Consider the following 24,314-nt stretch of genomic DNA (forward strand, 5'->3'; position numbering starts at 1 on the left):
AAGGATATTGCAGCTGGTACGATTGTACCTAAATCAACCATTTATCGGATCATCAAGAACTTCAAGGAGAGAGGTTCAATAATTGTGAAGAAGGCTTCAGGGCGCCCATGAACGTCCAAGCAAACGCCAGGACAGTCTCCTAAAGTTGATTCAGCTGCGTGATCAGGGCACCACCAGAGCAGAGCTTGCTCAGGAATGGAAGCAGGCAGGTGAGAGTGCATCTGCACACACAGTGAGGCAAAGACTTTTGGAGGATGGCCTGGTGTCATGAGGGCCAGCAAAGAAGCCATTTTTCTCCAGGAAAGACATCAGGAACAGACTGATATTCCGCAAAAGGTACAGGGATTGGACTGCTGAGGACTGGGATAAAGTCATTTTCTATGATGAAACCCCTTTCAGATTGTTTGGGACATCTGGAAAAACGCTTATCTGGAGAAGGAAAGGTGAGCAGCACCATCAGTCCTGTGTCATGCCAACAGTAAGGTATCCTGAGACCATTCATGTGTGGGGTTGCTTCTCAGCGAATGGAGTCGCCCACAATTTTGCCTAAGAACACAGCCATGAATAAAAAAAATGGTTTCAAAACATCCTCCAAGAGTAACTTCTCCCAACCATCCAAGAATAGTTTGGTGACGAACAATGCATTTTTCAGCATGATGGAGCACCTTGCCATAAGACAAAAGGGATAACTAAGTGGCTCAGGGACCAAATTCTGACGAATTCCAAGCATTGATTATAGAAAAATGGGCGGCCATCAGTCATTATGTGGCCCAGAAGTTGATTGACAGCATGCCAGGGCGATTTGCAGAGGTCCTTAAAAAGGGTCAACATTGCAAATATTGTTTTTTTGCATAAACTTAATGTAATTGTCCATAAAAGTCTTTGACACTTATGAAATGCTTGTAATTTACTTCAGTATAACATAGCAACATCTGACAAAAAGGTCTAAACACAATGAAGCGGCAAACTCTGCAAAAAACAATACTTGTTTTATTCTCAAAACTTTTGGCCTGACTGTAAGTCTACCTAGAAGAATTGACGTATTGATGCCAAATATTGAATTGATTTAGAATGTAATTTTCTGAGAAAAAAAAAGGGTTAACAAAAACATGAAAGCTTTGCTGCCAAACAGACAGTTTACAAAACCAGACAGGATATTTAAACTAATACAAACACCTCATTCTTTCACTGGATGTCTTGAGACAAATATTGATTTCAAACTTAACACACAGACTTGGGGGTAAATGTATGAATGTATGCAAGTTTGCCTTAACAAGCCATCGCCCCTTTAAATTTTCACTGCAAAGTCGCCGATTTCCGTCGACTTGCAGAAATCGGACATTCATACATCTACCCCTTGGTGTGAGTACTACCATAGTCGAGAAACACTCTTATACATAATTAATGGCAGTTTAAAGAAAAAAAAAAAAAAGCATTTTTCTTTTGGTATATTTTTTATTCAAGAAAAAGCATTTTGTTCTGGCTCCACTCTATTTGTATGATGTCACATCACGCTCAAAGCAGTCTTAAACTGAAGGAAGGTTGTAACTGTACATTGAGAAAACAGTTTGCAGTAAACGTATCATGACTTTTTTCTGTATACAACTTCGCTAATTTGCAGCATGTATGGACAGACAGATTCGTTGGGGCACCAACAGTTGATATTAGTCAGTATGAACTGTGAACTACTATATGTAGTCATCGTCCAACCTCTACAATCGTTTCATTGAGCCAGATGTTTGTCGCCATTGCCAGAAGGATGGATTTTCTAGGTTTGCCCACACACTATGTACATGACTGGCCAATTCAGTGAAAAAACTTGTGCGCTTGAGGGCAAGTGAACAGAATGTATCGAATGGTGAATCAATATCTAAGGAATGGCAGGGATTCCTAAAGTGACAAATAAACACTATAGTACCAGTAGAGAGATTCAGCCAACAGGAATATGACACTTTCCTTCTAACAGATTACTACATCACAAAGTAACATTTACTCGACTTCTGGCCCAAAATTGTCTAAACAGTACTAAAACTGCTAAGGTTGTACACATTTCAGGCACAGGTTTGCACATGAAAGATGATTTTTAAAGCATAAAGCTGCACATTATTTTTTACTTTTCATTATATTTTTTAAATAAAGCTAACTTTAATCATCATGTTTAACATAGGATGTCCTCCTATAAGTCAGTCTTCCCTTTCCAAAATCTCTCTGTGGGGGAGACTTGGCTTACTCACCTGGAAGACATGTGCATTTCAGCACTCAAGCTTGTTCCCAATAATAAAAGCTTCAGGAAAAAAAGAAAAAAAGACCACCACTATCTGTCGTCTTAGAGTAAACCAGAGTTATTTAAAAAACAAAACAATTTTCTCATGTAAATGCAGCTTTAACCACAAAGCTACAATATCATTACCATTGTTTCACAATCTTCCGCTAAAATGCTTTCATTGCTTATAGTATCTTAGCACTCCAGGGGGTATATTTAATAAACTGTGGGTTTGAATAAGTAGACAAGTTGCTTATAGCGACCAATCATATTCTAGCTGTCATTCTGAACATTGTACTAAATGTATGACAGCTAGAATGTGATTAGTTTACTAAATATACCCCAAGGACTTATTCCAGCATGTATGAAATATTTCATAAAGAAATATTTATTGAGCAATGTTGCTTTGTTATCCAGACTGTGGTGTAAAGTTTCACCAAAATGGTAAATACTGTCAACTCTAGAATTTTGTGACCCATTTTTGTGAAATACAACACACTATTAAATGTTCCATAACTTTATCCTATTAGTGGAAACAAAGTGTTCATTACATTCAAATTAATTCAAAACCAAGTTTGTTTAATGGGAACAATTTTGTTGTTGTGTATGTATTTATACAGTATTTGCATTAAATTCCGATTCAACGAAAAAGGCATTTACAATTTGTTTAAGGTAATTTTTCTCCCAGACACACAACTTTATTATTCCAAATTTTTTACTTTATTGTGACCCATGAAGCAAGTTGCTATAATATCAAAGTGTATAAGACTTACAAACAGTCTCAATACCTGCAGAAAATAATGTGTTCCATGATAAAATAACAAGCAGCTTTAGTTTAGAGAGCTAGGACTGTGGGGTATTTATATTGTACTGTATTATTACAGATTAGCATCTACAGAATTATTCAATACTTTAGAACATTTTTAATGTCTTGTGATCCTTATGAGAATATAGTAAATGCTTAACTAGCTTAATTGCAAAGTAGTGAGTAGTCTCCAATATGTGCAGTGGGAATAGAACTATAAAGCAAAATAACTTTTTTTGAACAACAATGGTGTGCGGCCATAGGGCATGAGCTATGAAAGGAGAGCAAAGAAAAAAAAATTGGAGTAACTTGGCAAAACCATGTTGCATTGGAGGGAGAGGTAAATTTTAAATGTGGGGACAGATTTATAGTTGGGATAGGGCATGTCCTATATCAACTTTAAATTTCAGTGTAAAAATAAAGGTTATCAAGTATGTATGTGCTACATTACAAAAAATCCAGAATTTTCTTTATGTGCAAAATAATAATCTAATTTACACCCCTTGCATTGAAACATGCTTTGTCCAGGATCAAATTTACTAATTTTTTGCCTTGCTCTCCTTAATGACTCAGGTCCATAATCTTTTTCTATTGTAGAAATGGTGTCTGACAAAATATTGAATGAGTAATGGACTATAGAACAATGGATTCTTACTGCACCTGCTCAACGCTAGCTGTGCTCATCTTTTACTACATCCTCCTTTTGATTTAATTGTAAATCTAAGAAACAGTGAAGTCCTCAGCTCCGAATATCATTCCAGTCTCATTGGCAAATCATTGCTTTCAGTTTAAGATGGTTGTGATCTTCGCTTTCAGGGATCATGTGTCTACTCTCTGGTAATCAACAGATGTCAAGGTTTACTTGCTCTATACAAACTAGACAACTATTATATGCTCAGTGCCTTAAATTGTAAATGTAATGGGTGGCATAGAACAGATAGTGGTATTTCCCAACTATTTCATTTACCATGCTATGCAATTCTTTAACATTTACAATCACACCAATATGTAAATAATTGTATAGCATATAATTATTAATTTGTTAATAGTACAGTTGTATTTGTTATATTTGAAAAGTTTGTTTTATAAAATGGATACATTGTCTGCAATTACAAACATTTTATTTTACAATCACACCAACATATTCCATAATGCTGTACATAAAGGAGAACAGCTAGCATTGCAGTCAGTGAAGCTCTGTCCCCCATTACTACCAAAACGAAAATGTTCAGGATGGTGGGCAATACAAATCCTCCATTTCCTTGGGTGGAGAGACAGAGCATGCTGAATTGCAATGAACATAGATTGGTACATTTTCCTTGAGAAAATCTGTTGATTACATGTATATGCAGTGGCCAAAGTGGGCTGGTATATGGTGGTATGCCATACCGCCATGTCGCCTATAGCCTTCATTATAAAAACCTTAAAAGATTCCATTCACATACACTTTTCATACTACCACTTCTAAATTTTCACTTCGACCACTGTGATGGTTTAAAACTTAACATACAGCTGCCAACAGGATTGACAAATACAATGTAGGACGGTTTTCACGTAATACACAACATTCACCTATTGATATAACAAACTTTAAAGGGTACTGTTAATGATCTTACATACTTTGCTATGTGATTAGAAATTAGAAAAAAAGACTGATATGTATCAATGTTGCCTACACTGCGATACCTATGCAATTAACACACACAGGACCTTGTTTAGGAAGCGCTCTGCAAAACACAGACCCCATGTCTGCCAGCTGACAGCTGGTGCAAATATCAGGTCCATTTGTAGCATGGAAATGGCACCCCTCCAACAAATAATGCACCTAAAAATGCCTTCTCCAAGTTCAAAAAAAATCTCACAGCAAAATGAAATGTATAAAGAACTGCACAGACTTCTTCCATTGACTGATGCAAGCTTCCACTCTTCTACAAATGCCACTATCTTGCTCTGCAAGCCAAGCTTTGGTAGAAAATCAGCACCAAAGGCGGTTTTGTCGAAGACTGCCAACATGGAATAGTATCATGTATACAGCGACTTAGTTTACCAGCAAGGCTGCACATCCTTGCAACTCAATCCTTTCTGGCATGATGAATGCGAGGTTGGCTTGCACACCGACTAATTCTAGCCATAACTCAAATCTACTGAAGACCAATACATCATTAATGAACACAAAGCAAGGTTCATTAAAAATAAACCAACCTGTTTTAAGAGCTTGGTGTGGAAGAACTTGGACTGCACAGAGACCTGACCTCTAACCCATCAAATACCTTTGGAATTAATTAGAATGAAGACTGCTATATCGTCAAACATCAGTGCCTGACATTAATAATGCTCTTGTAGATGAAAGGATGCTTGTAATCATGTTCCAAAATTTAGTGGAATGTCTTCCCTGAAGAGTGGAGTCTGTTAAAGCAGGAATAGGGAGGGGTGGGGGGGAGGAACCAACTACACATTAATGCCCATGTTTTAATATGATGCTAAAATATGTGACGTCCGGGTATCTATATAATTTTGGCATGTTGTTCGTGTATGGGTTTTTCAACTGGAGTATCATGCGGTCATCACCTTAGACACTATTGCCTGAGAAAATTAACGAGTTGAGCAATCATGCTCACTGAAGCTCCTGCCCAACAATCACCCTTGCTTCAAAGTCTGAGGTTTTGCCAGTTATGCTAGTCATTAGTAAAGGCAACCAGAGCAGACCAGCATTATAATACATGATCCTGACATTGTTGGCATGTTATCTGCTTAATTCTCACACGAGTCACAACTGTGTGACAGAACCTGCTTTTCAATATGCATTGGTACCCCTCATTCCATAATAAACAAAATGGCATAACTTGGTAAAAATTCTTCCACTTGCTGTACCATAAAATTGTAGGTAATATAGATTGGGAAAAGTTGCTGTGGATCCAGTTTGAATTTTGTACAGTCCAGTATCAAAGTGTACTGACAATGCGTAGTACTACTATTACTTAGATAATACTAACATTTCTGCAATAAAAAGTTTATGCTTTATGGAAGTGTAAAAATGCTATACATCCACTGCACACCATGTGAAATAACTTCCCTTTTAAAATCCATTGAACATTAGTATAAAAAGCAGTGTCCTCTATAAATAATTCTAGAATTGACACATCTTCATATAAATATCCACATACTCTTATGATCATACATGTCACTGTCTCATTTCCTGGGACGATAATTAATCTGTAAAATATATATAATAGAATGCTGGAATCCTGAGAAATTTGTTCATAAAATATTTATAAATATTTATATATTCCTCAAATACTAGGAGCTCGTCCTTCAACCCTCTACCCAGAACTCCTTTTTAATTAGGAAACAAAACTATTAGTTGTATCTATACTTAAAATTTTGGTAGGCATTTTGATTACTCCACTACATACTAGGCCACATCTAAGAGTACCACTTCTTCTTATCTGCCTTTTTCAATTACAATAGTTTAGGTTTCTATTAGTTGCATAGTTTTCTCAAATTGCCTTTCCACCAGATCTAAACAGAGATACGCATGACAGCACTTCAAATCTAGCAGTAAAAATAGATCTGGAATTTAGACCATAGGTCATAATTGAACTAGCCATAAAATATTGGGACCACAAGTAAAAGAAAATCGCTTCTGAGAGAGCTTCACAAAATACCCCAAAAAAATGTTTAAAAAAATTGCAAATATTCCATTTTAGAAGGGTTCATAAATTTTACATGTTGGAATAACGACCAAATTCCAAGTTAATAAAACGGATATGAACGTATAAAACGTGAAGACAGAGGTACACTGGCCCGTGTTTATTCTGTGACACTCTGTACCAGTACACAGCAGGGTATTTGCATGCAGAGGAATTAACATATAACTGTCACATCGAGGGAAGAGTGCAGCTTTAAAGAATTTCTGGAGTGAGCCATCTCCCGGCACTGGAGCACCAGTGACCAAACACAAAGAAAACATACTCCCTTGACAACACACGGATGTTTCCTACACCTTACATAAGAAAATCATTATTCCCTTTAAATATATTACACTCCTATAAATCAATATTAGTAGTGACCAAACATAGTCATAAATAGGAAAATGAATGGCAACCCTTACATCAAATAAAGCTGTATGTCATGCAGGGAATGGGAAGAAATGAGCATTAGCTGAACTGAACAACTTCACATAGCTCTATTTGGTGTGTGTGTGTAAATATAAATATAAATATATATATATATATATATGTATGTGTGTTTTTTTTATTTTATTTTTTTCACGCTGGTTAATTTATACTGGATGGGTTCTTGATAAAATTGGGTTTGTATGACACTAACTAGAAAAACCTGCTACTTGTAAGCATTGGGGATTAAAAAGTGAACTGTAAAAGTGTACAAACCTCCAGATCAAAAGGAGGTTGGAAGGTGAGAAGCAGTCTTTGTAAGAGCAGGTCACCTAAAGGCCATTGTCAGTATTTGGCAAAACAATCAAATTGTAAGCTGTCCATCTTTCCATGCCAGTCCCAGTTCGTATAATCTCGGATGTAAATTCAATACGGTCATATGCAACCTTATTACTAGTCATATAAAACTGGAAATATGTGTATTTGTTCATAGCATTAGCTTGGTGTGGCTCAGATGAACTCTGTGCCCAGCCATGGGGTAAAACCTGAAAGGGGAGACTAAATAACTATTTCTTTGATTAGGTTTCAGCTCTTCTGATCTACCCATGAGATATTTATGGACAGAGTTCCAGATGAGTGCCCAATACAAACTTATGGCATTGATCGTAAAATCTAAAGGCCTTGAAATTTCTCTAAGGTTATATCAATATCCCAAAAACAGACCCCTCACATTTTTTGTTGATTAGGATATCTCAGGACATCACAACTGGGTAAATGCAGTTGGATGAAGGGGAAAAAGAACACAGGAAAATGTGATATTTTCTTTAATGTCATACAACCAGGAGTCATGTCCTGTATGTAAATTACCTGTTGTTTTGAGGTATTATCATCTTTGTATAACATTTTGGTAAGAAATTAGTCCAGTGTAAATAAACCCTGACTTGAAAGGTGTTTGAAAAGAGGTGATAAAAAACTAATTTAAATTTACAGAATTTCTAGGTCTGATAGCACAATGAAAGGGAGGCTGTCGATACCTACAGCATGTTTAATATGTTCTGTAAATCTAACAGATTTATTCACTTTTGGGCGTTAATTACATATTGAAGAGTCCCATTATTCATGCCCTCCCCGCAGACAGAAAACCGATCCTAAGTAACATTTTCTGTATTTTTCTCATTGCTTTGGCATATTTTATATGTCCTCTTTATTAATTGTTTTTATATTCTGTAAACATTGAACCCTTTTTATATTAAATTTCAATTTAAAAAGTTGATGTCCTTGTTGGTCTAAACAAATCCATAGCCAGCTTAGAAGAGAGAGATTGCTTGGCTATGTTAACCCTTTCAATACAAGTGTGAAGTATTAACAGCTATCTGAACGCAGATGTGTGCGCAGATGAGTAATTAAGATACAGGCTTCTATTGGCCTTCTACAGTAGATGGTGGTAGTTATAGGCGAGTGTGGAAGCGAGTGCTTGTGTTGGAGAGGAAGCCATTTAGATCTGTAGAATATAGGATAGGCGAGTGCAAACTGAGTGCTGAAATCCTTTGTTACCCCCTTACAGTAACTTCTAAGTCACAAGTGCACTAAGTACAGCTTGTGACAGGTAAAGTTAGAGTAGCTTCCCCACAAATTAGAAAGAATAATTTGTTAGATTAGTAATCGGACAAGACAGTTTCTGGAGACTACCCCATAGTCTCTGCTTATCCCTTACCATTTATTATTTTGCCCCTTCTGGAATCTTTGTCTGCAGAGTAATTTGGAGGTGTTCTGCTTTGATTTGCAAAACTTTCTAATCTAGTTGTAGTTTGAAGCAGCCCTTCTCCATAAAAGGATACGAAGATCTTGGTGATTCCAAAGGAGCAAAAGAGCTGTGGTATTGAGAATTCCTAACCATATGTTTATCTAGAGGAGTATTAAAGAGACTTCATGTAGGAATCCATTACCCACTGCTCAATCTGTTGGAGGTGACCTTCTAATAGCTATCTCCTCATCTTGGTCTATCTTGTACATAAGGAAACTTACATACTTGGCTTATGGAAACAGGTAACTGAATATTTGTACCATTCTCTACTCACTAAATTGAATTATTTCCTCTAACCAATCCACAAATAGTTGCTATGAAGTATAGGTTTCTCTTATTTTTTTGTCTCTGTGCTTCTTAACATAATATGAAGTTAAATTAAATCAGGGAACCATTATAAGGCAACCATGTAACTAAACTGTCACAATGAATTAGACACATAAATGAGGAAAGCTGCACTGAAGTGATCTCTAAACTAAGCAAAATGAATGCTGTTCCTGTAAGACAGGTCATGAATTTTAAAATGTTTGAACAATGCACCAAACAATTCATTTAGAAAAAAAAAATCACTGAGGTGGTTTAAAAGAACCTTTACTTGATGCAAGATTATTGTTTACCCTTTCCAACAATATAAACCCTAAAATGTCAATTTTGAACAATTATGGGCAAATGACTAAAAATGTAAAACTTGGTTTGATCACAGAGTTGAATGATTATTTTGCCATTTATTTTGTAAGTATTTTACTTCTTTGGAATCACCAAGATCTTAAGATCTTTTAATGGAGAGAAGGGCTGCTCCAAACTACAACTAGATCAGAAAGAAGTACCATCTTCTCCTTTAAGCCACAAAGATTTCCAGAAGGGGCAAAAGAAGAAATGGTAAGAGAGAGACAAAGGGGAAAATATGCAAAACCCTCAAAAAAAAAAAAAAAAAAAGGAGGAAAAAGTGGAGATGTTGCCCATAGCGAACAATAAGATTCTAGCTATCATTTATCTAGTATGTTCTAGAAAATCATAGCTAGATTCAGGTTGCAATGGGCAATAACCTCTACTTTTCCTATTTTCATAAATCTACCCGTAAATATTTTTCAATCACATAGAATATAGCAATCTTTAACGTCTGAGATTTGCTGTTGGTACTGTGTGAATTTTTTTGTATTTTGCAGAAGCAACACTAGATGGCACTTCTATAATACAAAGTCAAATTTACCAACACAGTCTTGTCTGGTACCACAATTATTGCTATATAAATAACCTTCAAAATTATCAGTTGACTTTAGACTATTGAACAACATATTTGACTTCAAATTTTCTGCTTAGACATGCGTTATTTGTTATGTAGTGCACAACCCAGTTTTCCATATCATATTGATTAGAATACCATTTCATATTCACTACAAAGGAATATTAACTAAACCTGATTGGAAGTGGGGATAAAATCAAAACACATTTTACTACATTAACATTTCAATACCTGGGAATTTACAGATGCTATAGAAGAATGTGTTCCGCTGAGAATGTTTTCAAATGAGAGAGTGGGTTGCTGGTGGGTGGAACAGTAATATATAGTGACTAAAGTGTTCACAATTAAAGAGCATATGACCAATTACTGTAACAGTTTTTTTTATGAATAAAAAAATAAAACTTAAACACCAAAAACAAAACAATTTGTTAGTTTAGATTACATAGCCAAAGGTTGTGGAAAATTTTAGTCTGGGGGCAAGACTCAACTCAGCAGTCTAGATGGGGTGTGTTGGGAGAGGTACACTAATATGAATTTTAATATTTTTTATTACTGGTATATGAATCTTTTTTTATTATTTTTCCTGATTTTTTTTTAATCATAAATGTTTGTTCTGTTTTAGTTATTATTTGCTCTGATTTTGTTATTTTTAATGTATGACCTGCTATTTGAGTTGTTTTGACAAATGTTTTAGAAAGCAATTGGAAAGAAAAAAAAAAAATGAAAAAGGAATTTTAATGAAAATCTACCCCTCAAACTGTACATACAAACAAGTACCATAAAAAACCTAATGTATTTCAAATCAGTTGTTAAATCAAATCATTTTCACCAACATTATAATACATGCACATTATATAGTGCACTCAGTGCAGTGTTCTCCCCAGCAACTATTTAGTAGGTGCTCCACCCGGCTGTTTTTACTTGCCACCCAGCCCTTGGAGCCCCAACAGAGACCTATTATAATAGAATAAATCATTGTTTCTCCTATTATAACAACAGGTACTATGTGAGCACTACAGACAGCAGTTTGTTATACCACTGACCACCAGTCTGACCAGTCTCCAGGCAGGTGTCAGCAATAACCTCCAACATTTTTCATTATTATTGCAAATTATTACAACTGCCCCCACCGGGTTACTTCTTAATGCTACCTGGCTGGTAAAATTTTCTGGGGAGAACACTGCAGTGGATCTTGGCACGGAAGCTTAAAGACTATTTATATGGAAGAATTAAACAGGAATATATATTTAACAGTTTATGTAAATATTTTAATTTAGCAACTTTATTTTCCTAAAACAACAAACAAGACATCAGATGAAGGTATAATATAATTATCCAATGAGACATACTTTAGTCATACTTTATTCTGTGTGAACATGTGCGACCAAGCTGCAAGGTAAGGCAACTAGATTTAGTGTAAAAACAAAAAACAACTGAATGATTCTGTGTTTTGTTTTGCTGTTATTTTTTTCTCACAGTAATCATAAGCATTGCTACATTTGTAGAATATCCAGTGACCTCTGATGCAGCAAACATTGCTCCTACCTTATATACACACTATATCAGGGGTAGGCAACCTGCGGCTCTCCAGGTGTTGTGAAACTACAAATCCCAGAATGCCTTGCCACCTATCTGCTGGTTATCTACTGCCAAAGCATGCTGGGACTTGTAGTTTCACAACACCTGGAGAGCCACAGGTTGCCTACCTCTGCACTATATGGACAAAGGTATTTGGACGTTTGACCATTACACCCACAGGGACTGTAAGGACATTGTATCCAAATACATATACTTTAATATGAGTTGATCGCCCTTGTGCAGTGATAACAGCTTCCACTTTTCTTGGAAGGTTTTCCACAAGATGTTGGGAGTGTTTCTGTGGGAATTTGTACCCATTCATTCTCTAAGGCAATTTATGAGGTCAGGCACTGATGTTGGATGAGTAGGGCTGGTTCGCAATCTCCATTCCCGTTCATCCCAAAAGTGTTTGATGGGGTTGAGGTCAGGGCTCTGTGCGGGCCAGTCAAGTTCTCCAACACCGAACTCAAACCATGTCTTTGTAGTCCTTCCTTTGTGCACTGAGGCACAGTCATGTTGAAATAGAAAAGGGCCTACCCCAAACTGTTGCCACAAAGTTGGAAGCATAACATTGTCCAAAATGACTTGGCATGCTGAAGCATTAAGATTGCCCTTCACTGGCGATAGGAGGCCTAGTTTAAGCTCTGAAAAACAGCCCCATACTATTATCCCTCCTCCACTAAACTTCACAGTTGGCATAATGCAGGCAACATTCTCCCGGCATCCGCCAAGCCCATCTGACTGCCAAACAGAAGCGGGATTCGTCACTCCACAGTCCAGTGTTGGTGTGCTTTACATCACTTGGTCTTGCTGATGTGAGGCTTGCATGCAGCTGGTTGGCCATGGAAACCCATTCCATTAAGCTCCTGCAATACAGTTTTTGTGCTTACATTAATGCCAATGGAAGTCCGGAACTCTTCAGCTATGAAATCAGCTGTACGCTGGCGACTTTACGCACCATGTGCCTTAGCAGTCGTTGACCTTTGTGATTTTACGTGGTCTTCCGCTTCGTGGCCGAGTTGCTGCTGTTCCTAAATACTTCCACTTTCTAAAAACATCACTTACAATTGACTGTGGAATATTTAGCAGGGATGAAATTTCACGAACAGTCTTATTGCAAAGATGGCATCCTATCACAATACCACCACGCTTGAAGTCAATAAGCTCTTCACAACGACCCATTTTGTATCACAAATGTTTGCAAATGGAGACTGCATGGCTAGGTGCTTGATTTTATACATGTCTGGCAACGGGTCTAATTGAAACACCACAATTCAATAATTAACAGGCGTGGCCAAATTCTTTTTTCCATATAGTGTGTGTAATTGAGGCTCCACATGGGAAAAAACGGCAGAGAATGTTGGATTATTTTACGGATTGCCTTTTAATGGCTATATACTCAATGCAGAAAATACTCTGCACTCTTACAGATTTTCAAACAAGTAAATGTTCAAAGAAAAGTCTATGCCCTACCATATATTCACGGTTTTATTACTTTCATTCTTTCCTCAAACCTGAATGTTGTGGTTCAAACGTTAAAAAGTTGAAACATTTTTGAGAGTGTAAAACTTCTGGAATTTGTAACTTTAAGGAAACAAAAACAAAATATTTAACCTTTTAAAAAAAGTGGCAATCAAGAGAAAATTCAGCAGTTGGCAAAGAAGTTAAACTCCTGATTAAAATACAGCAAAATAAGTAGAATTTACAAAGCAGATAATCCAAAAATTATAAAATATAATGAAGGCACAATAGACTGGAAGGCGATAAAGAGATGTTAAACTGTTTTGCTTTCTATTTGCCAATGGACCATTTAGTCTTAGACATCTATTTATGCATTGTGGAAGCACCACTTAACCTGAGGGGAAGAGGCAGAGGTGGAGTACTTGCAGGTGATAGTCTCCATTTCAAATCTATTTTGCACTTTAGCTATAATTTTGGTCATATAAGGAGGATGTGGATCTTTTCAGCGATGGGCTATTGGAGTGCATATGGCAATAGGTATATGCCCTATTACATATTTGTTATATACTAGAAAGGTCAGTACAACGCTGGAACCTGTTACATGTAAATGAAGATCAGAGACCTCTGTCCATAAAGGTTTAACTACTAAACAGTCCCAGAATATGTTGAGCAGATACTTTTTCATCCGACAATTTATCTGATGATATCTAAACAAGATTGTATTTAACATGGAAGGGATTTGATGCATTCTGTGTATCATCTTGATTAATGTTTCTATGTGGTTCATACATTTAGATATATGATGACTGTTAGTAAAAATACTTTTTCATTTACTCTGAGAGGGAGATTCTTAGATAAGCATCCCACTTACATTGGGATGAAAATGTGTTTAATAGAGTAGGGAGCAGTATATAGTTGTACCAGAATGTGAATATTCCTTTGTGGGATTGGGAATTTAATCTAAACATCAATCAAGGTGGTGACAGATGGACTAACTTGTGCAGAATGTAACTTAACCAGTGGCGAGAGAGGCTATCTAAAATTTATTTTGAGTTTGAGAGAGGATTTGAAAAGTGATAATACCATTATCATGCCAATAACTTAGGTTGAGGACATGGATCAATTTCAATAGACCTTTCAGAGATAATTGTAACATGAGATTACCTAAATAATCAATTATTTTGTCCCATACACAGCATCAATAGTAGTCTTAGAGGTGAGTTTAGTGATGGGTCTGTCTTTAGTAGTTAACCAGGGTAGGTCCACTATAGGCGACGCATTTCACCACCCTTTTTGTGGAGTAAAATACGTTCTCTATTGAGTTTTTTTTTTTTTTATTTCTCCAGAAACAGTCTGACATAAAAATTGTTTATATCCTTAATAGGCAAAATTAATGGTATTGTCCTGAACAGGTAAAGGATTTAGGGTTATAGCATCATCTTTATTGCAGCAATGCTTCCCAGCCACGTGATTTTGAAATTAATCTAAAATTCTGTAAGATCTTTTAGTCTGTTGAATAAGGACATGTAATTACATCCACAGCTAATGTAGGCATTTCTATGCATAAATTGTTTAAGGATTTGGATTGCCAGACATATATTTAAATTTCAATGTCTAAGTATTTAAGAATGTATATTAATTGGAAGTGCTTCTGATTTGGCAATATTGAGCTTATATTGACAATCTGCAGTATATTCCTTGCATTCTGCATGTATGGCAGGTAAAGACGTCTCAGGGCTAGTACCAAACAAATTGTTGTCTGCAAACAGAAATACGTTTGTGTGTGTATTATTTTATTTAGGATCTTTTGATAGCATGTGTGGTACTTATTTTCTCAACTAGTGTTTCGATAGCAAATACAAAAATTAAAAGGGGATAGTGATAACAAGAACCAATAACTTAAAACTTAGAACTGTATTCTATAAAATGGCCCCAATGCCAGTATATAGACCCGCGGTTCCCAAAGTGTGCGCCGCGGCTCTCAGGGGTGCCGTGGCCAAGAAGAGAAAAAAGAAACAAAAACGAAACAAAAAAACCCCAAAAAAACCCCCAAAAAATTGCCAACTCTGCGGTGCCCGGGACCCAGCATCCTCTCTCCTGCCGCTTGCCACTGAATGTTGGGCGTGATGAAAGAAAGTCAAGTATGGTAAGTAAAGAAAGGGGAGGGGAATGGTGATAGGAAACCGCAATGGAGGGGTAAAAGAATGAAGGAGGGCGCACAGTGTGCGGGGGGGGGGGGATGAAGGAGGGCGCACAGTGTGCGGGGGGGGGATGAAGGAGGGCGCACAGATTCTCTAAGACTACAATTGCAGACGTAGATGATCTAGCCCCCTAATTACTTTTTTTTTATAGATAAGTCAAAAGTAAGACAAAAGTATCTCTCTAGGCGGATCAGCTGGAGCTTGCATAGGTTTTAGCAATTTGCGGATACAATCTATGTGTAGGTCAGTCAACCTCTGTAGGTACATTTTTTAAAGAAGGACGTAGTAAATTCGTAGAGACTGGTTTTGTCTAGACTCTGGAATGATACAGATTTTGTTATATTGTTCCTTCTGGATCTATCTTCCAGATTTATAAGCTTATCTTTCATATTGCTAACCTCGTCCTAGAGATTTTCATGAGCTGTGATCGGCCCATGATGAGAGGTCAGCAGCTCTTCCATCTTTGACTCCACATGGTCCATTCTTTCTTCAGAAATCCCGGTCTTCGCTCCTTGCTCAAAAAAAGCGAAGGTCAGATGTGAGGTCAGCTTTTAGTGTCAACAGTAGTTGTAGCATTGTTTTTAATGATCACCGGGCCAACCATGAGACTTTTTGGTCTCATGTAAATCACTTTTAGTGTTTCCTCAGAACATGACAAAACCTAATTATGTGGGGTTAATTTCTCAATGACATCCCAAATCTACATGCTTTTGTGACCACACATTTCTACATTGCAAGCATAGTGATTTCTTGCGAAGGATCTCAAATGACTGTCTGTTTAGAGCAGTGGGATGATGTGTGGCATTGATGAGATTTGTTGAAGAATGAAAATAATTAAATGCTGCTTTTATTTCTTTGGACCCATGAATAATATTGGGCGAGGTATACTTGGTGGAAAGACTTAAGGTAACGATATATCTTGTATCTTGTAGATAAAGATTGTATTTCTTCACAGTATATGTTTTATTGCACAGTACTTTGAGGTTGTTTTACAGGGGACTCTGACTTCACTATATAACACACTGACGGATATAGTGAGATGGCTCCCAGGAGACACTTGGTCTAGACTGAGCCTTGAAATATATGTATATGAGAAGAAAAAAAATAATGAGGAGTCAGACTCTTGATAACAGTTGTTTTACTAGGTATTCAGGCCAAATGATGTAGGTCTATCATCAAGTTCAGTGACGCCGAGTGGCATGGAAAGTACAATTAAGGGGCTTTTCTCACCAGAGATCACGATACTAGGTAAGGTGTAGGAACGTTAGATGTGCAGAAAATAGCCAAAGTTAATCATGGAGGTCACAGAGGTGTTGCACAATGACCACTGGTGCTGACAGGCATCGCTGGGACATGGATCTTCTGAAGGTCCTATGGCACCTATCATAGAACCGCTAGTAAGAGGGAAGATGAGATGCAGGGCTGTGGAACCAAGTGAGGGTGCCAACAAGAGAACCCTGCAAAGTGAACCGGAGTTGAGGGGAGCCCCAGTCAGGACACAGGAGGAGTCTTTTTAGCCCAAGGGCTAGGTGTGGGAGGCAGCAGTCCACAACTGATCAGGTGTTGGAAAAGCTTCAACCTTGACACAGTAGCGAATGAAGATAATGATTGTTTGGGGAGAAACTCTTCTCCGGCAAACATGTTCGTATGAAAATGGTAAAAATATTGTTGATAAAGGACTTGGATTAATCAAGATGAAAATGTACAGAGTAATGGCCAACCTTGTCCTCACTGCCTTCACCGCTAAGCCATTTCCCTGCATAAATGGCATTTCACATTTGAAATGGCTTCCACAGTTTAGTACTTTACTTAGTAGTGCAGGAATGGATGGTCTAATGTGAGGAGAGTGGATCACCTGCCCCGATGGGACACAAGCTGAACCTTACACAGATAAGTTTTCTCTAAAACCAAGCACAGAGAGAACACATACATATATACATCTACACACACACACACACACACACACACACACAGATAGATAGATAGATAGATATACATACACAGTCTAGGATTACCAGGACTATCCTCAAAATAAATTTTCTCATCCTGTATGCTCGTGTGTAAGCCTATATAAAATATTATAGGCTGCAACCAACATGTAGTCAATTAATGGATTTGAACTGTTAACTGTTGTGTCAAAGAGTAGCAAGCAGTATTGCTGGTAGACTAGCAGCTTATTAGGAATCAGGGGTTTACACATATTGATTATGACTGCCAAACAAGTGGATAAATTCAATTAGCCACCAAAGCATGCATTAACAATGAACGGAGTTCTAGCTGATCAGCAATAAAGACAAACTATAAACTCTTTATATGTGGCTAGCGATACATTGACCAGTTTTAAATATTCTCCCATGTGTGGTTGTCCCTTTTAAATAGGAGTGTCCTGTTTCGCTTATTCAATCCTAAACCGCTAACTGACTTACTGAGCTTTAGACAGACTTAACCATGCATGTTGGAGATGGATTGTTTCATAAGTACTGCAGCTGCCTACTTAACTTCCTGTGTTACAGCCTGCTTAATCCAATCAATACTCTCTGATTGATTAGATAAATCTCTAGATAGTGCCCTCTCTCCCAGTATTGCAGGTATTATGCGATTCAGATCTTTGCTTTCTCCTCTTTTGTAAGCGAAGGTCTCTCTCTCATTTTGTAATCTCTTGCTCGGGTTTAGTTAAAAACACTCACATAGAAAAAAGCCTATTGGTTAGAGGCTGCCCAGCTTGGATGCACAGAGCAAACAAAATAAATGTAACCATTCATTGAAATGATGTCTAGAAGTGAGGAAACTCATTATCCAAATAGAAAAAGAAAAAAACAGACGGAGACCCAAATGAAACAGCACAGCAAATTTATGAATGATAGGTGAATGTCCGAGTACAAATCTGGCTATATCCTAGCAGGTTTTAGAAGATAGAATTCTAGCTCATGCAGGTCATCAATAAAGTGGACAGTATATCAATAGGTGTAATCCAGTCACAGTTGAATGACAAAGCAAGCTGGTGGCAATTTTTTTAAAAATGGTTTTATTATACACCTACCTTTTGTGAATGATTTTATAGATATATTTAATTTCATTCTAAGCTTGGCAGATCTGTGCTTGCTTTAATGCCCAATTATGTAAAGAGGAAGAAAAATATTAAACACAGATCGGTAAAATGGTGTAAAAATGTAACCAATGTCTTGTTTTGTCAATGCTCATCATCTACCGAGAATTATATGATATGAGGACTTAAGGGGGAAAAAAAACCAAAAAGCTACATATAGATATTTTCAGCTAATACAAAAAATAAATCTACTATGCTTGCAATGTAGAAATGATGTGTAGTCACAAAAGCATGTAGATTTGAGATGTAATTGAGAAATTAACCCCACATAATTAGGTTTTGTCATGTGCAGTTAAATCTGTCAGCTTCAAAACAAAACAGATTTTTTTGCCTGCCCAGTTAAAAACCGTTCTTCCGGACTCTTGCAATAGACCCTTTCGGGGAGAGCTGACATCTGTTCATGCAACTCCTGTCATGTCAGATGACAAACTATTTCCCATAAGCTTCATCCAGTCTGTCATTCATGCTAAAAATGTTGACATGAGGAACATTTTCAAAAATGCTACAAATACTGCAGCGGCATTGAAACTGGTCAAGATCAAAACAATAACCTTTATGCAGTTTGATTTTTTAAAAATTATTATAGTTTTAAAACAAGTAGAAAAATACATATCTTAATTTATCAATCATCTAACAGAAAATATTCTAAAAAATCCACAAATTTATGTCCTGGCATTTGTCAGCGAGTTTACAATCTATTATAAAACAAGAAAATAATAATTACAATGCAAAACCTACTAAATACACTGAAGTAAAATATTTACCAATATGTTAGACTGCAAATTAAAAAAATAATAAAAAGGAAAAAAAGTTAATACACCACACTGTTAAAAATTAAAATTTAGCCCAGTAAACTATCATACTACGAGCATGCTGGATCCACTCAAATTAAGTTTTGTTATAAATTCTTTTCTCCTTCCAGGGACATTGTTTATTCAGGAATTTTAGATGTTTCAGTCTGAATATCCTAACCTTCGGGAATCCTTTACACTCCCTTTTTTGTACATTTTTTTGCACAAGGTAGAAAAAAAATAAAATAAAAACATGTATTAAAAATATGATAAAGAGGCAAAGGTGCTATTCCCACTATTGTTTTAGAAAATTGTGCAGTGCAGCATACCCTATTTCTCATGCATGAATCCATACTACAAAAGATTTTACTGGTAAAAAGCTCAATGCTTGTTTTTCATGCTCAATGCATGAAAAACAAAAAAAACAAAAACAAAAAAAAACAAAAACATGCAAAATCCACACTCATCACTAAAACTCATCTAAAGGGTAAGATAGCATTTATGCTTTTTCCCTATTTGCTCTTTTTTTCTATACACATACATGCATACATATATACAAGCCTGCAGTCATTACATTTTTAGTTTTTGTCTTTAAAAATTTAAAATGATGAAGGTATTAGCATAATTCAGGTCTGTAAGGAAAACTATGAACTTCAAAAGACAAGCACCCCCACATGGGTTTCTGCACTACTATTGTGAATTGCAAGGACATGCATTACATTGCTTTGTCTCAATTTGTAGAAGAGTTCATCACAAAGAAGCCACTGCAACTAAACAATCTCAGGTTATATATTATAAAACAAGCATTTATTTATAAAGCATCAGACATTCTGCAGTGAATACAGTTATAATCTGGCGTGAATGAATACCTATTATCTGTACAAGGCTGCAAAATTTGATTGGCACTATATAAATAAGAATAATAGGAATATTAGTATGACATATATACTAAACAAAATATAGACACAAATGGCACATAAAGGTTGTTTATAATCTAAACGAGTAGACCAGACACAAGGTGTTGAAGGTAGAATAGGAGAGATGACATTAGAAATGATTCTGGGATGTAGGGAATCTGTCTATTACATGAGATAGGGTCTTAATGTAGTGATTAAAGCATGATAATTTGGGGGAGAATCTAATGAGGGTCAGTGAGGTACAAGGCCCATTTTAAGATCAATACAAATAAAGAAGGAGAATAGGTTATAAGTGTATAGAAAGGGACTGGTCCAGTACAGAATGAGCCTGGAGACAGCACTGTGAACACAGTGGATAAAATGTTAGTCTTTGGAGCGGAACGAGAATTAAAATGTGGTTACAGCAGTTAAGGAAGTTTATTATTACATAGCGGTTTATCAATTTAGTAGATTCCCATGTAAGGAAGGGATATTTTCCGATGATCTTGTAAGATTTGGACATCAATTAAATGTGTATTTAATACACATTTAATTGATGTGAAAGTTGATTACCTAAAGCCGGAGAAGAATCAGAGGCCAAGAGAGTAAATGATATGTTACAGGAAGGCATGGCCTACATTGTCAAACAAAAATGAAATATCTAGGAGAAATAGAAGAAATGTTCCTCGGTTTTAACAGAACATCGGTTTGTTACCATCTTTTTAAGTTCTTTTTCTCTGGTTTTTAAAGAATCAGAAATATGGAGAGCATTGAAATCAGATATTCGTGGATACTGAATTGGACTGGGCAGTATACAGAAATGCAACGTGTTAACAGACAGACAAGATCTAAAGGTATGTTTGGTTTGCCAGTGACATGGTGTTCATTCATGCAGGAGCATTATTTATCAATCATATTTATTAATACAGCTCCAGCATACTCAGGAGTACAAAATAATATCTTGGTTGTTGTGCCAGTGTTGGGTTTAAGCAAGTTTGAGTAAGTTTCCTAGTTCGAAAAGTTTCCTAGTGGGTCTTGGTGTATTGTGGTGATGCACTACAGCAAAGTATGATAAGATAGAGGAGGGATTAAATGGTTTACACCTAAGCATATGGCAGTTGTCCAGAGAAGTTCCATCTGGGATCAGTAAGTCAGTTGAATAAATGACAGGCAGGGTTAAACCCCAGTGATCACCGTTACATCAATGTGAGGGGCGACTGGATTCAGAGAGGCTGAGCGTTGAAATAGAAAACCTCAATAGATCAAGTACTGTCAGATGCTTAATTAGAATAAATGAAATTGCACTTACAAGTGCTGATTCTAATGTGTATAGCAATAAATTGGCTAACCTATGGCAAATGTCTTTCCTGAAATGCGTTTTGAAGTGGGACTTCTTCTAAAGGCAGCTGGAGAACAACATAATGCTATCCTACAGCCATGAAGAAATAGGAAAACCCACCCAGGAAGTGCAAATAAATGTAGCACAATATATCAAACAATAACATAATAGAATGTATATACATTATACAGGATCGTACTAACCAGATACATCATGAAACAGTAGCATTAAGTGAAAACAACTTGGATATAAACAATGAATGTGAACCTGAATGTTAAAAAAAGTTACCTTCTAAAACTACATTAAAAACAAATCAATCATTAAATTCAGTGTAAGAGTAGTTAAGGAAAAAATACAGTAAGTTTCTCATTGTCCCTTCCACCCTTATTGTCTATGTTGGCTACTTCTCCCCTTTTGAATGTTCGCTCTCTGGTGCATGGCGCCTGCATTGGGCTGTAGTGTGTATGAGTTAGCACTGCAGAGAGAGCTTGTGGAAAGCCACGAAAGTAAGGAAGGATTGTTGTGTGGTGGATGGCAACACAAACAGTGCGTGTTGCACTTAGTAGGAAGACAAGAAAGGTATGATGATAGCAGTGATTATATGGTAAATTGTGGCATAGCTAATTTACAAATAAAAGTATCAAAGTTGTGGTCTATGATGCAAGTTGATGTAACATATGGCAAATACATGATTTCCAAAAAAGCATGTGTGAGTGATTAAATATAAGGGGAGTGGAAAATAACCAGAAGGATCCGGCAGCACATTCATGATCAATTCTTTGGTTTTGATTCATCTTCTATCCAATGTATCCATAATGGAAGATAATTAATAAGCTCAATAGAGAAAACATCTATGAAACTTAAAAGGACAGATATTTTTTCCAGTCTAGCAAACTGTATCTAAGTGCAGCTGAACTGATTAAAATCTTCAGCCTGTGTATTAGGGGGTTGAAACAGACAAAGGGGTAGAGCATGCAGCCCAACACCAGGCCAACATAAGCCAATTTGATGTGTAGAGCGTCAAAACTATTCCTGCTTATACAGTCAGCGTAAAGACTTTTGCTCATTTCAGATAAACTTGCAGCAGCAGATTACACAGCACTTTACAATCAGGGAATGTTTATTCGTATTAGTCACTTTCCCAAAGAAGCTGATGAGCCAATTCCATTGGACAGGCAAGCACATGCATGCACACACACATACTGGATCCAATTTATTTAGGGGCCACTAAAATCACCAGTATGTTTTTGGACTGAAATTAAACTGGAGCACCCAGAGGAACCACAGGAATATGGACACACATAGCACAAAATTAAAAAAAAAAACCAAAAAAAAAAACAAATCCCCCTTTGTTTCTGAAGCAATAAGCACAAATTCTTACCTCTTCACCAGAAAGATAATACGCAGATAATAGACCTCCAACATAACGGATATTCACTTCAAAGACCGACACCTCACTATTCTGTGGAAATAGAAAGGCAGTAAATAGTATGATACATAGACAATGTGGCTTCAGTTTCCATGGACTTCGTAAAGTCAACAATCATGTATGAGTGGTAAACAAGCAAAATTAAATATCAATAGAAAGAAAGAAATGTCTACTTCTAAACAAAAGGCCTCAAAGAAGTGGGGCACACAATGCTATGCTAGAAGAAGTTTACCAGCAACTGTAAATATTATCAACAATAACCAGCAGTAGTTATTATTACTTTCCACATGCAGAAATCATAAACTCATTGATCTGAGAAAATAATACAGGAGGCCCGATTCATTAAGGAACATAAATCCCAATTTGCATTTTGCATAAAATTGCTTTGCGCATGCTCAGAAACAGGTTATACACCAGTGAACAAGTACATCCAATTAATCTTCAAACTCAAAGGACCCTTCTGAAAGCCTACCTTTCAAGCGCAGATCAGGGGAGGGAAGAGACGTATGCACGTAGTCAATGTACAGTAAATGCGTACCAGTATTGAGCGCACACGCATCTTTCAGATTCAAGTACTCGGCATCTCAGGTACATGATTTTTAGCTATATCACTTGAACTAGTTACAGGGTGTATGCATGTTAGAATATGTGCTTCCAATTAAGAGCAACTGTAAAAATAAATGTTATGTATCGTAGGCATTAACACCTGAAATATGTATTTCATGTAAAAAAAAAAACAAAACAAAGAAAAATACAAAAACGTTTGTGGCAGAAATATCAATTTCAGTTTATATATGCGTATATATGTGTCCATAGCGCAATGGTGTAAAATGTATGCGATACAGCCTTTGAGTTCCGCTTTCACTGCCCCATTCCACATCGTATTTGTTCATTTGCATTTAGTGCAATTTCTAGTCTATGAATAGACCTGGGGCAACCAATATCTATTAACAACCTACTGGTTCCTGTAACCAACAAATTAAAACACACACTTTAAGCTAACACACACTGCCTAATAACTGAGCGATTACAAGTGGCAGTGAAGTAGCCTGGTGATGGTAACGATTGCCCACCACAGTGGTTGTGCAGTTTACAGCATCAGTGTGTGTCTGGTTTGGCAAACCTGCAACAATGGCAGTCTGACAGCAAAACCCCAAAAGAGTGGTGGATCAGTGTGGCAGAGTAAACCAGTCGCACATTCTTTTTACTTGTCTAATGACTGGCTTGTGGCATCACAATTGTGAAATGTTAGCTTTCCTCTGAAAAATATCAGGATGTTTCAA

The 24,314-nt window shown here is 36.7% G+C and overlaps 1 protein-coding gene across 1 annotated transcript in view; it reads right to left on the reverse strand.

Annotated features, from left to right (window-relative positions):
- The window catches only part of MAN1A1 (mannosidase alpha class 1A member 1), a 191,747-nt gene that overhangs the window by 75,944 nt on the left and 91,489 nt on the right, over window positions 1-24,314 (reverse strand). The window contains exon 4 of the mRNA XM_075202996.1: window positions 22,984-23,064. Within this exon, the coding sequence (XP_075059097.1) occupies window positions 22,984-23,064 (81 nt within the window). The remainder of the gene's footprint in view (window positions 1-22,983; window positions 23,065-24,314) is intronic.

The sequence above is a fragment of the Mixophyes fleayi genome, chromosome 3 (genome assembly GCF_038048845.1).
Source record: "Mixophyes fleayi isolate aMixFle1 chromosome 3, aMixFle1.hap1, whole genome shotgun sequence".
Taxonomy (NCBI): Eukaryota; Metazoa; Chordata; class Amphibia; order Anura; family Limnodynastidae; genus Mixophyes; species Mixophyes fleayi.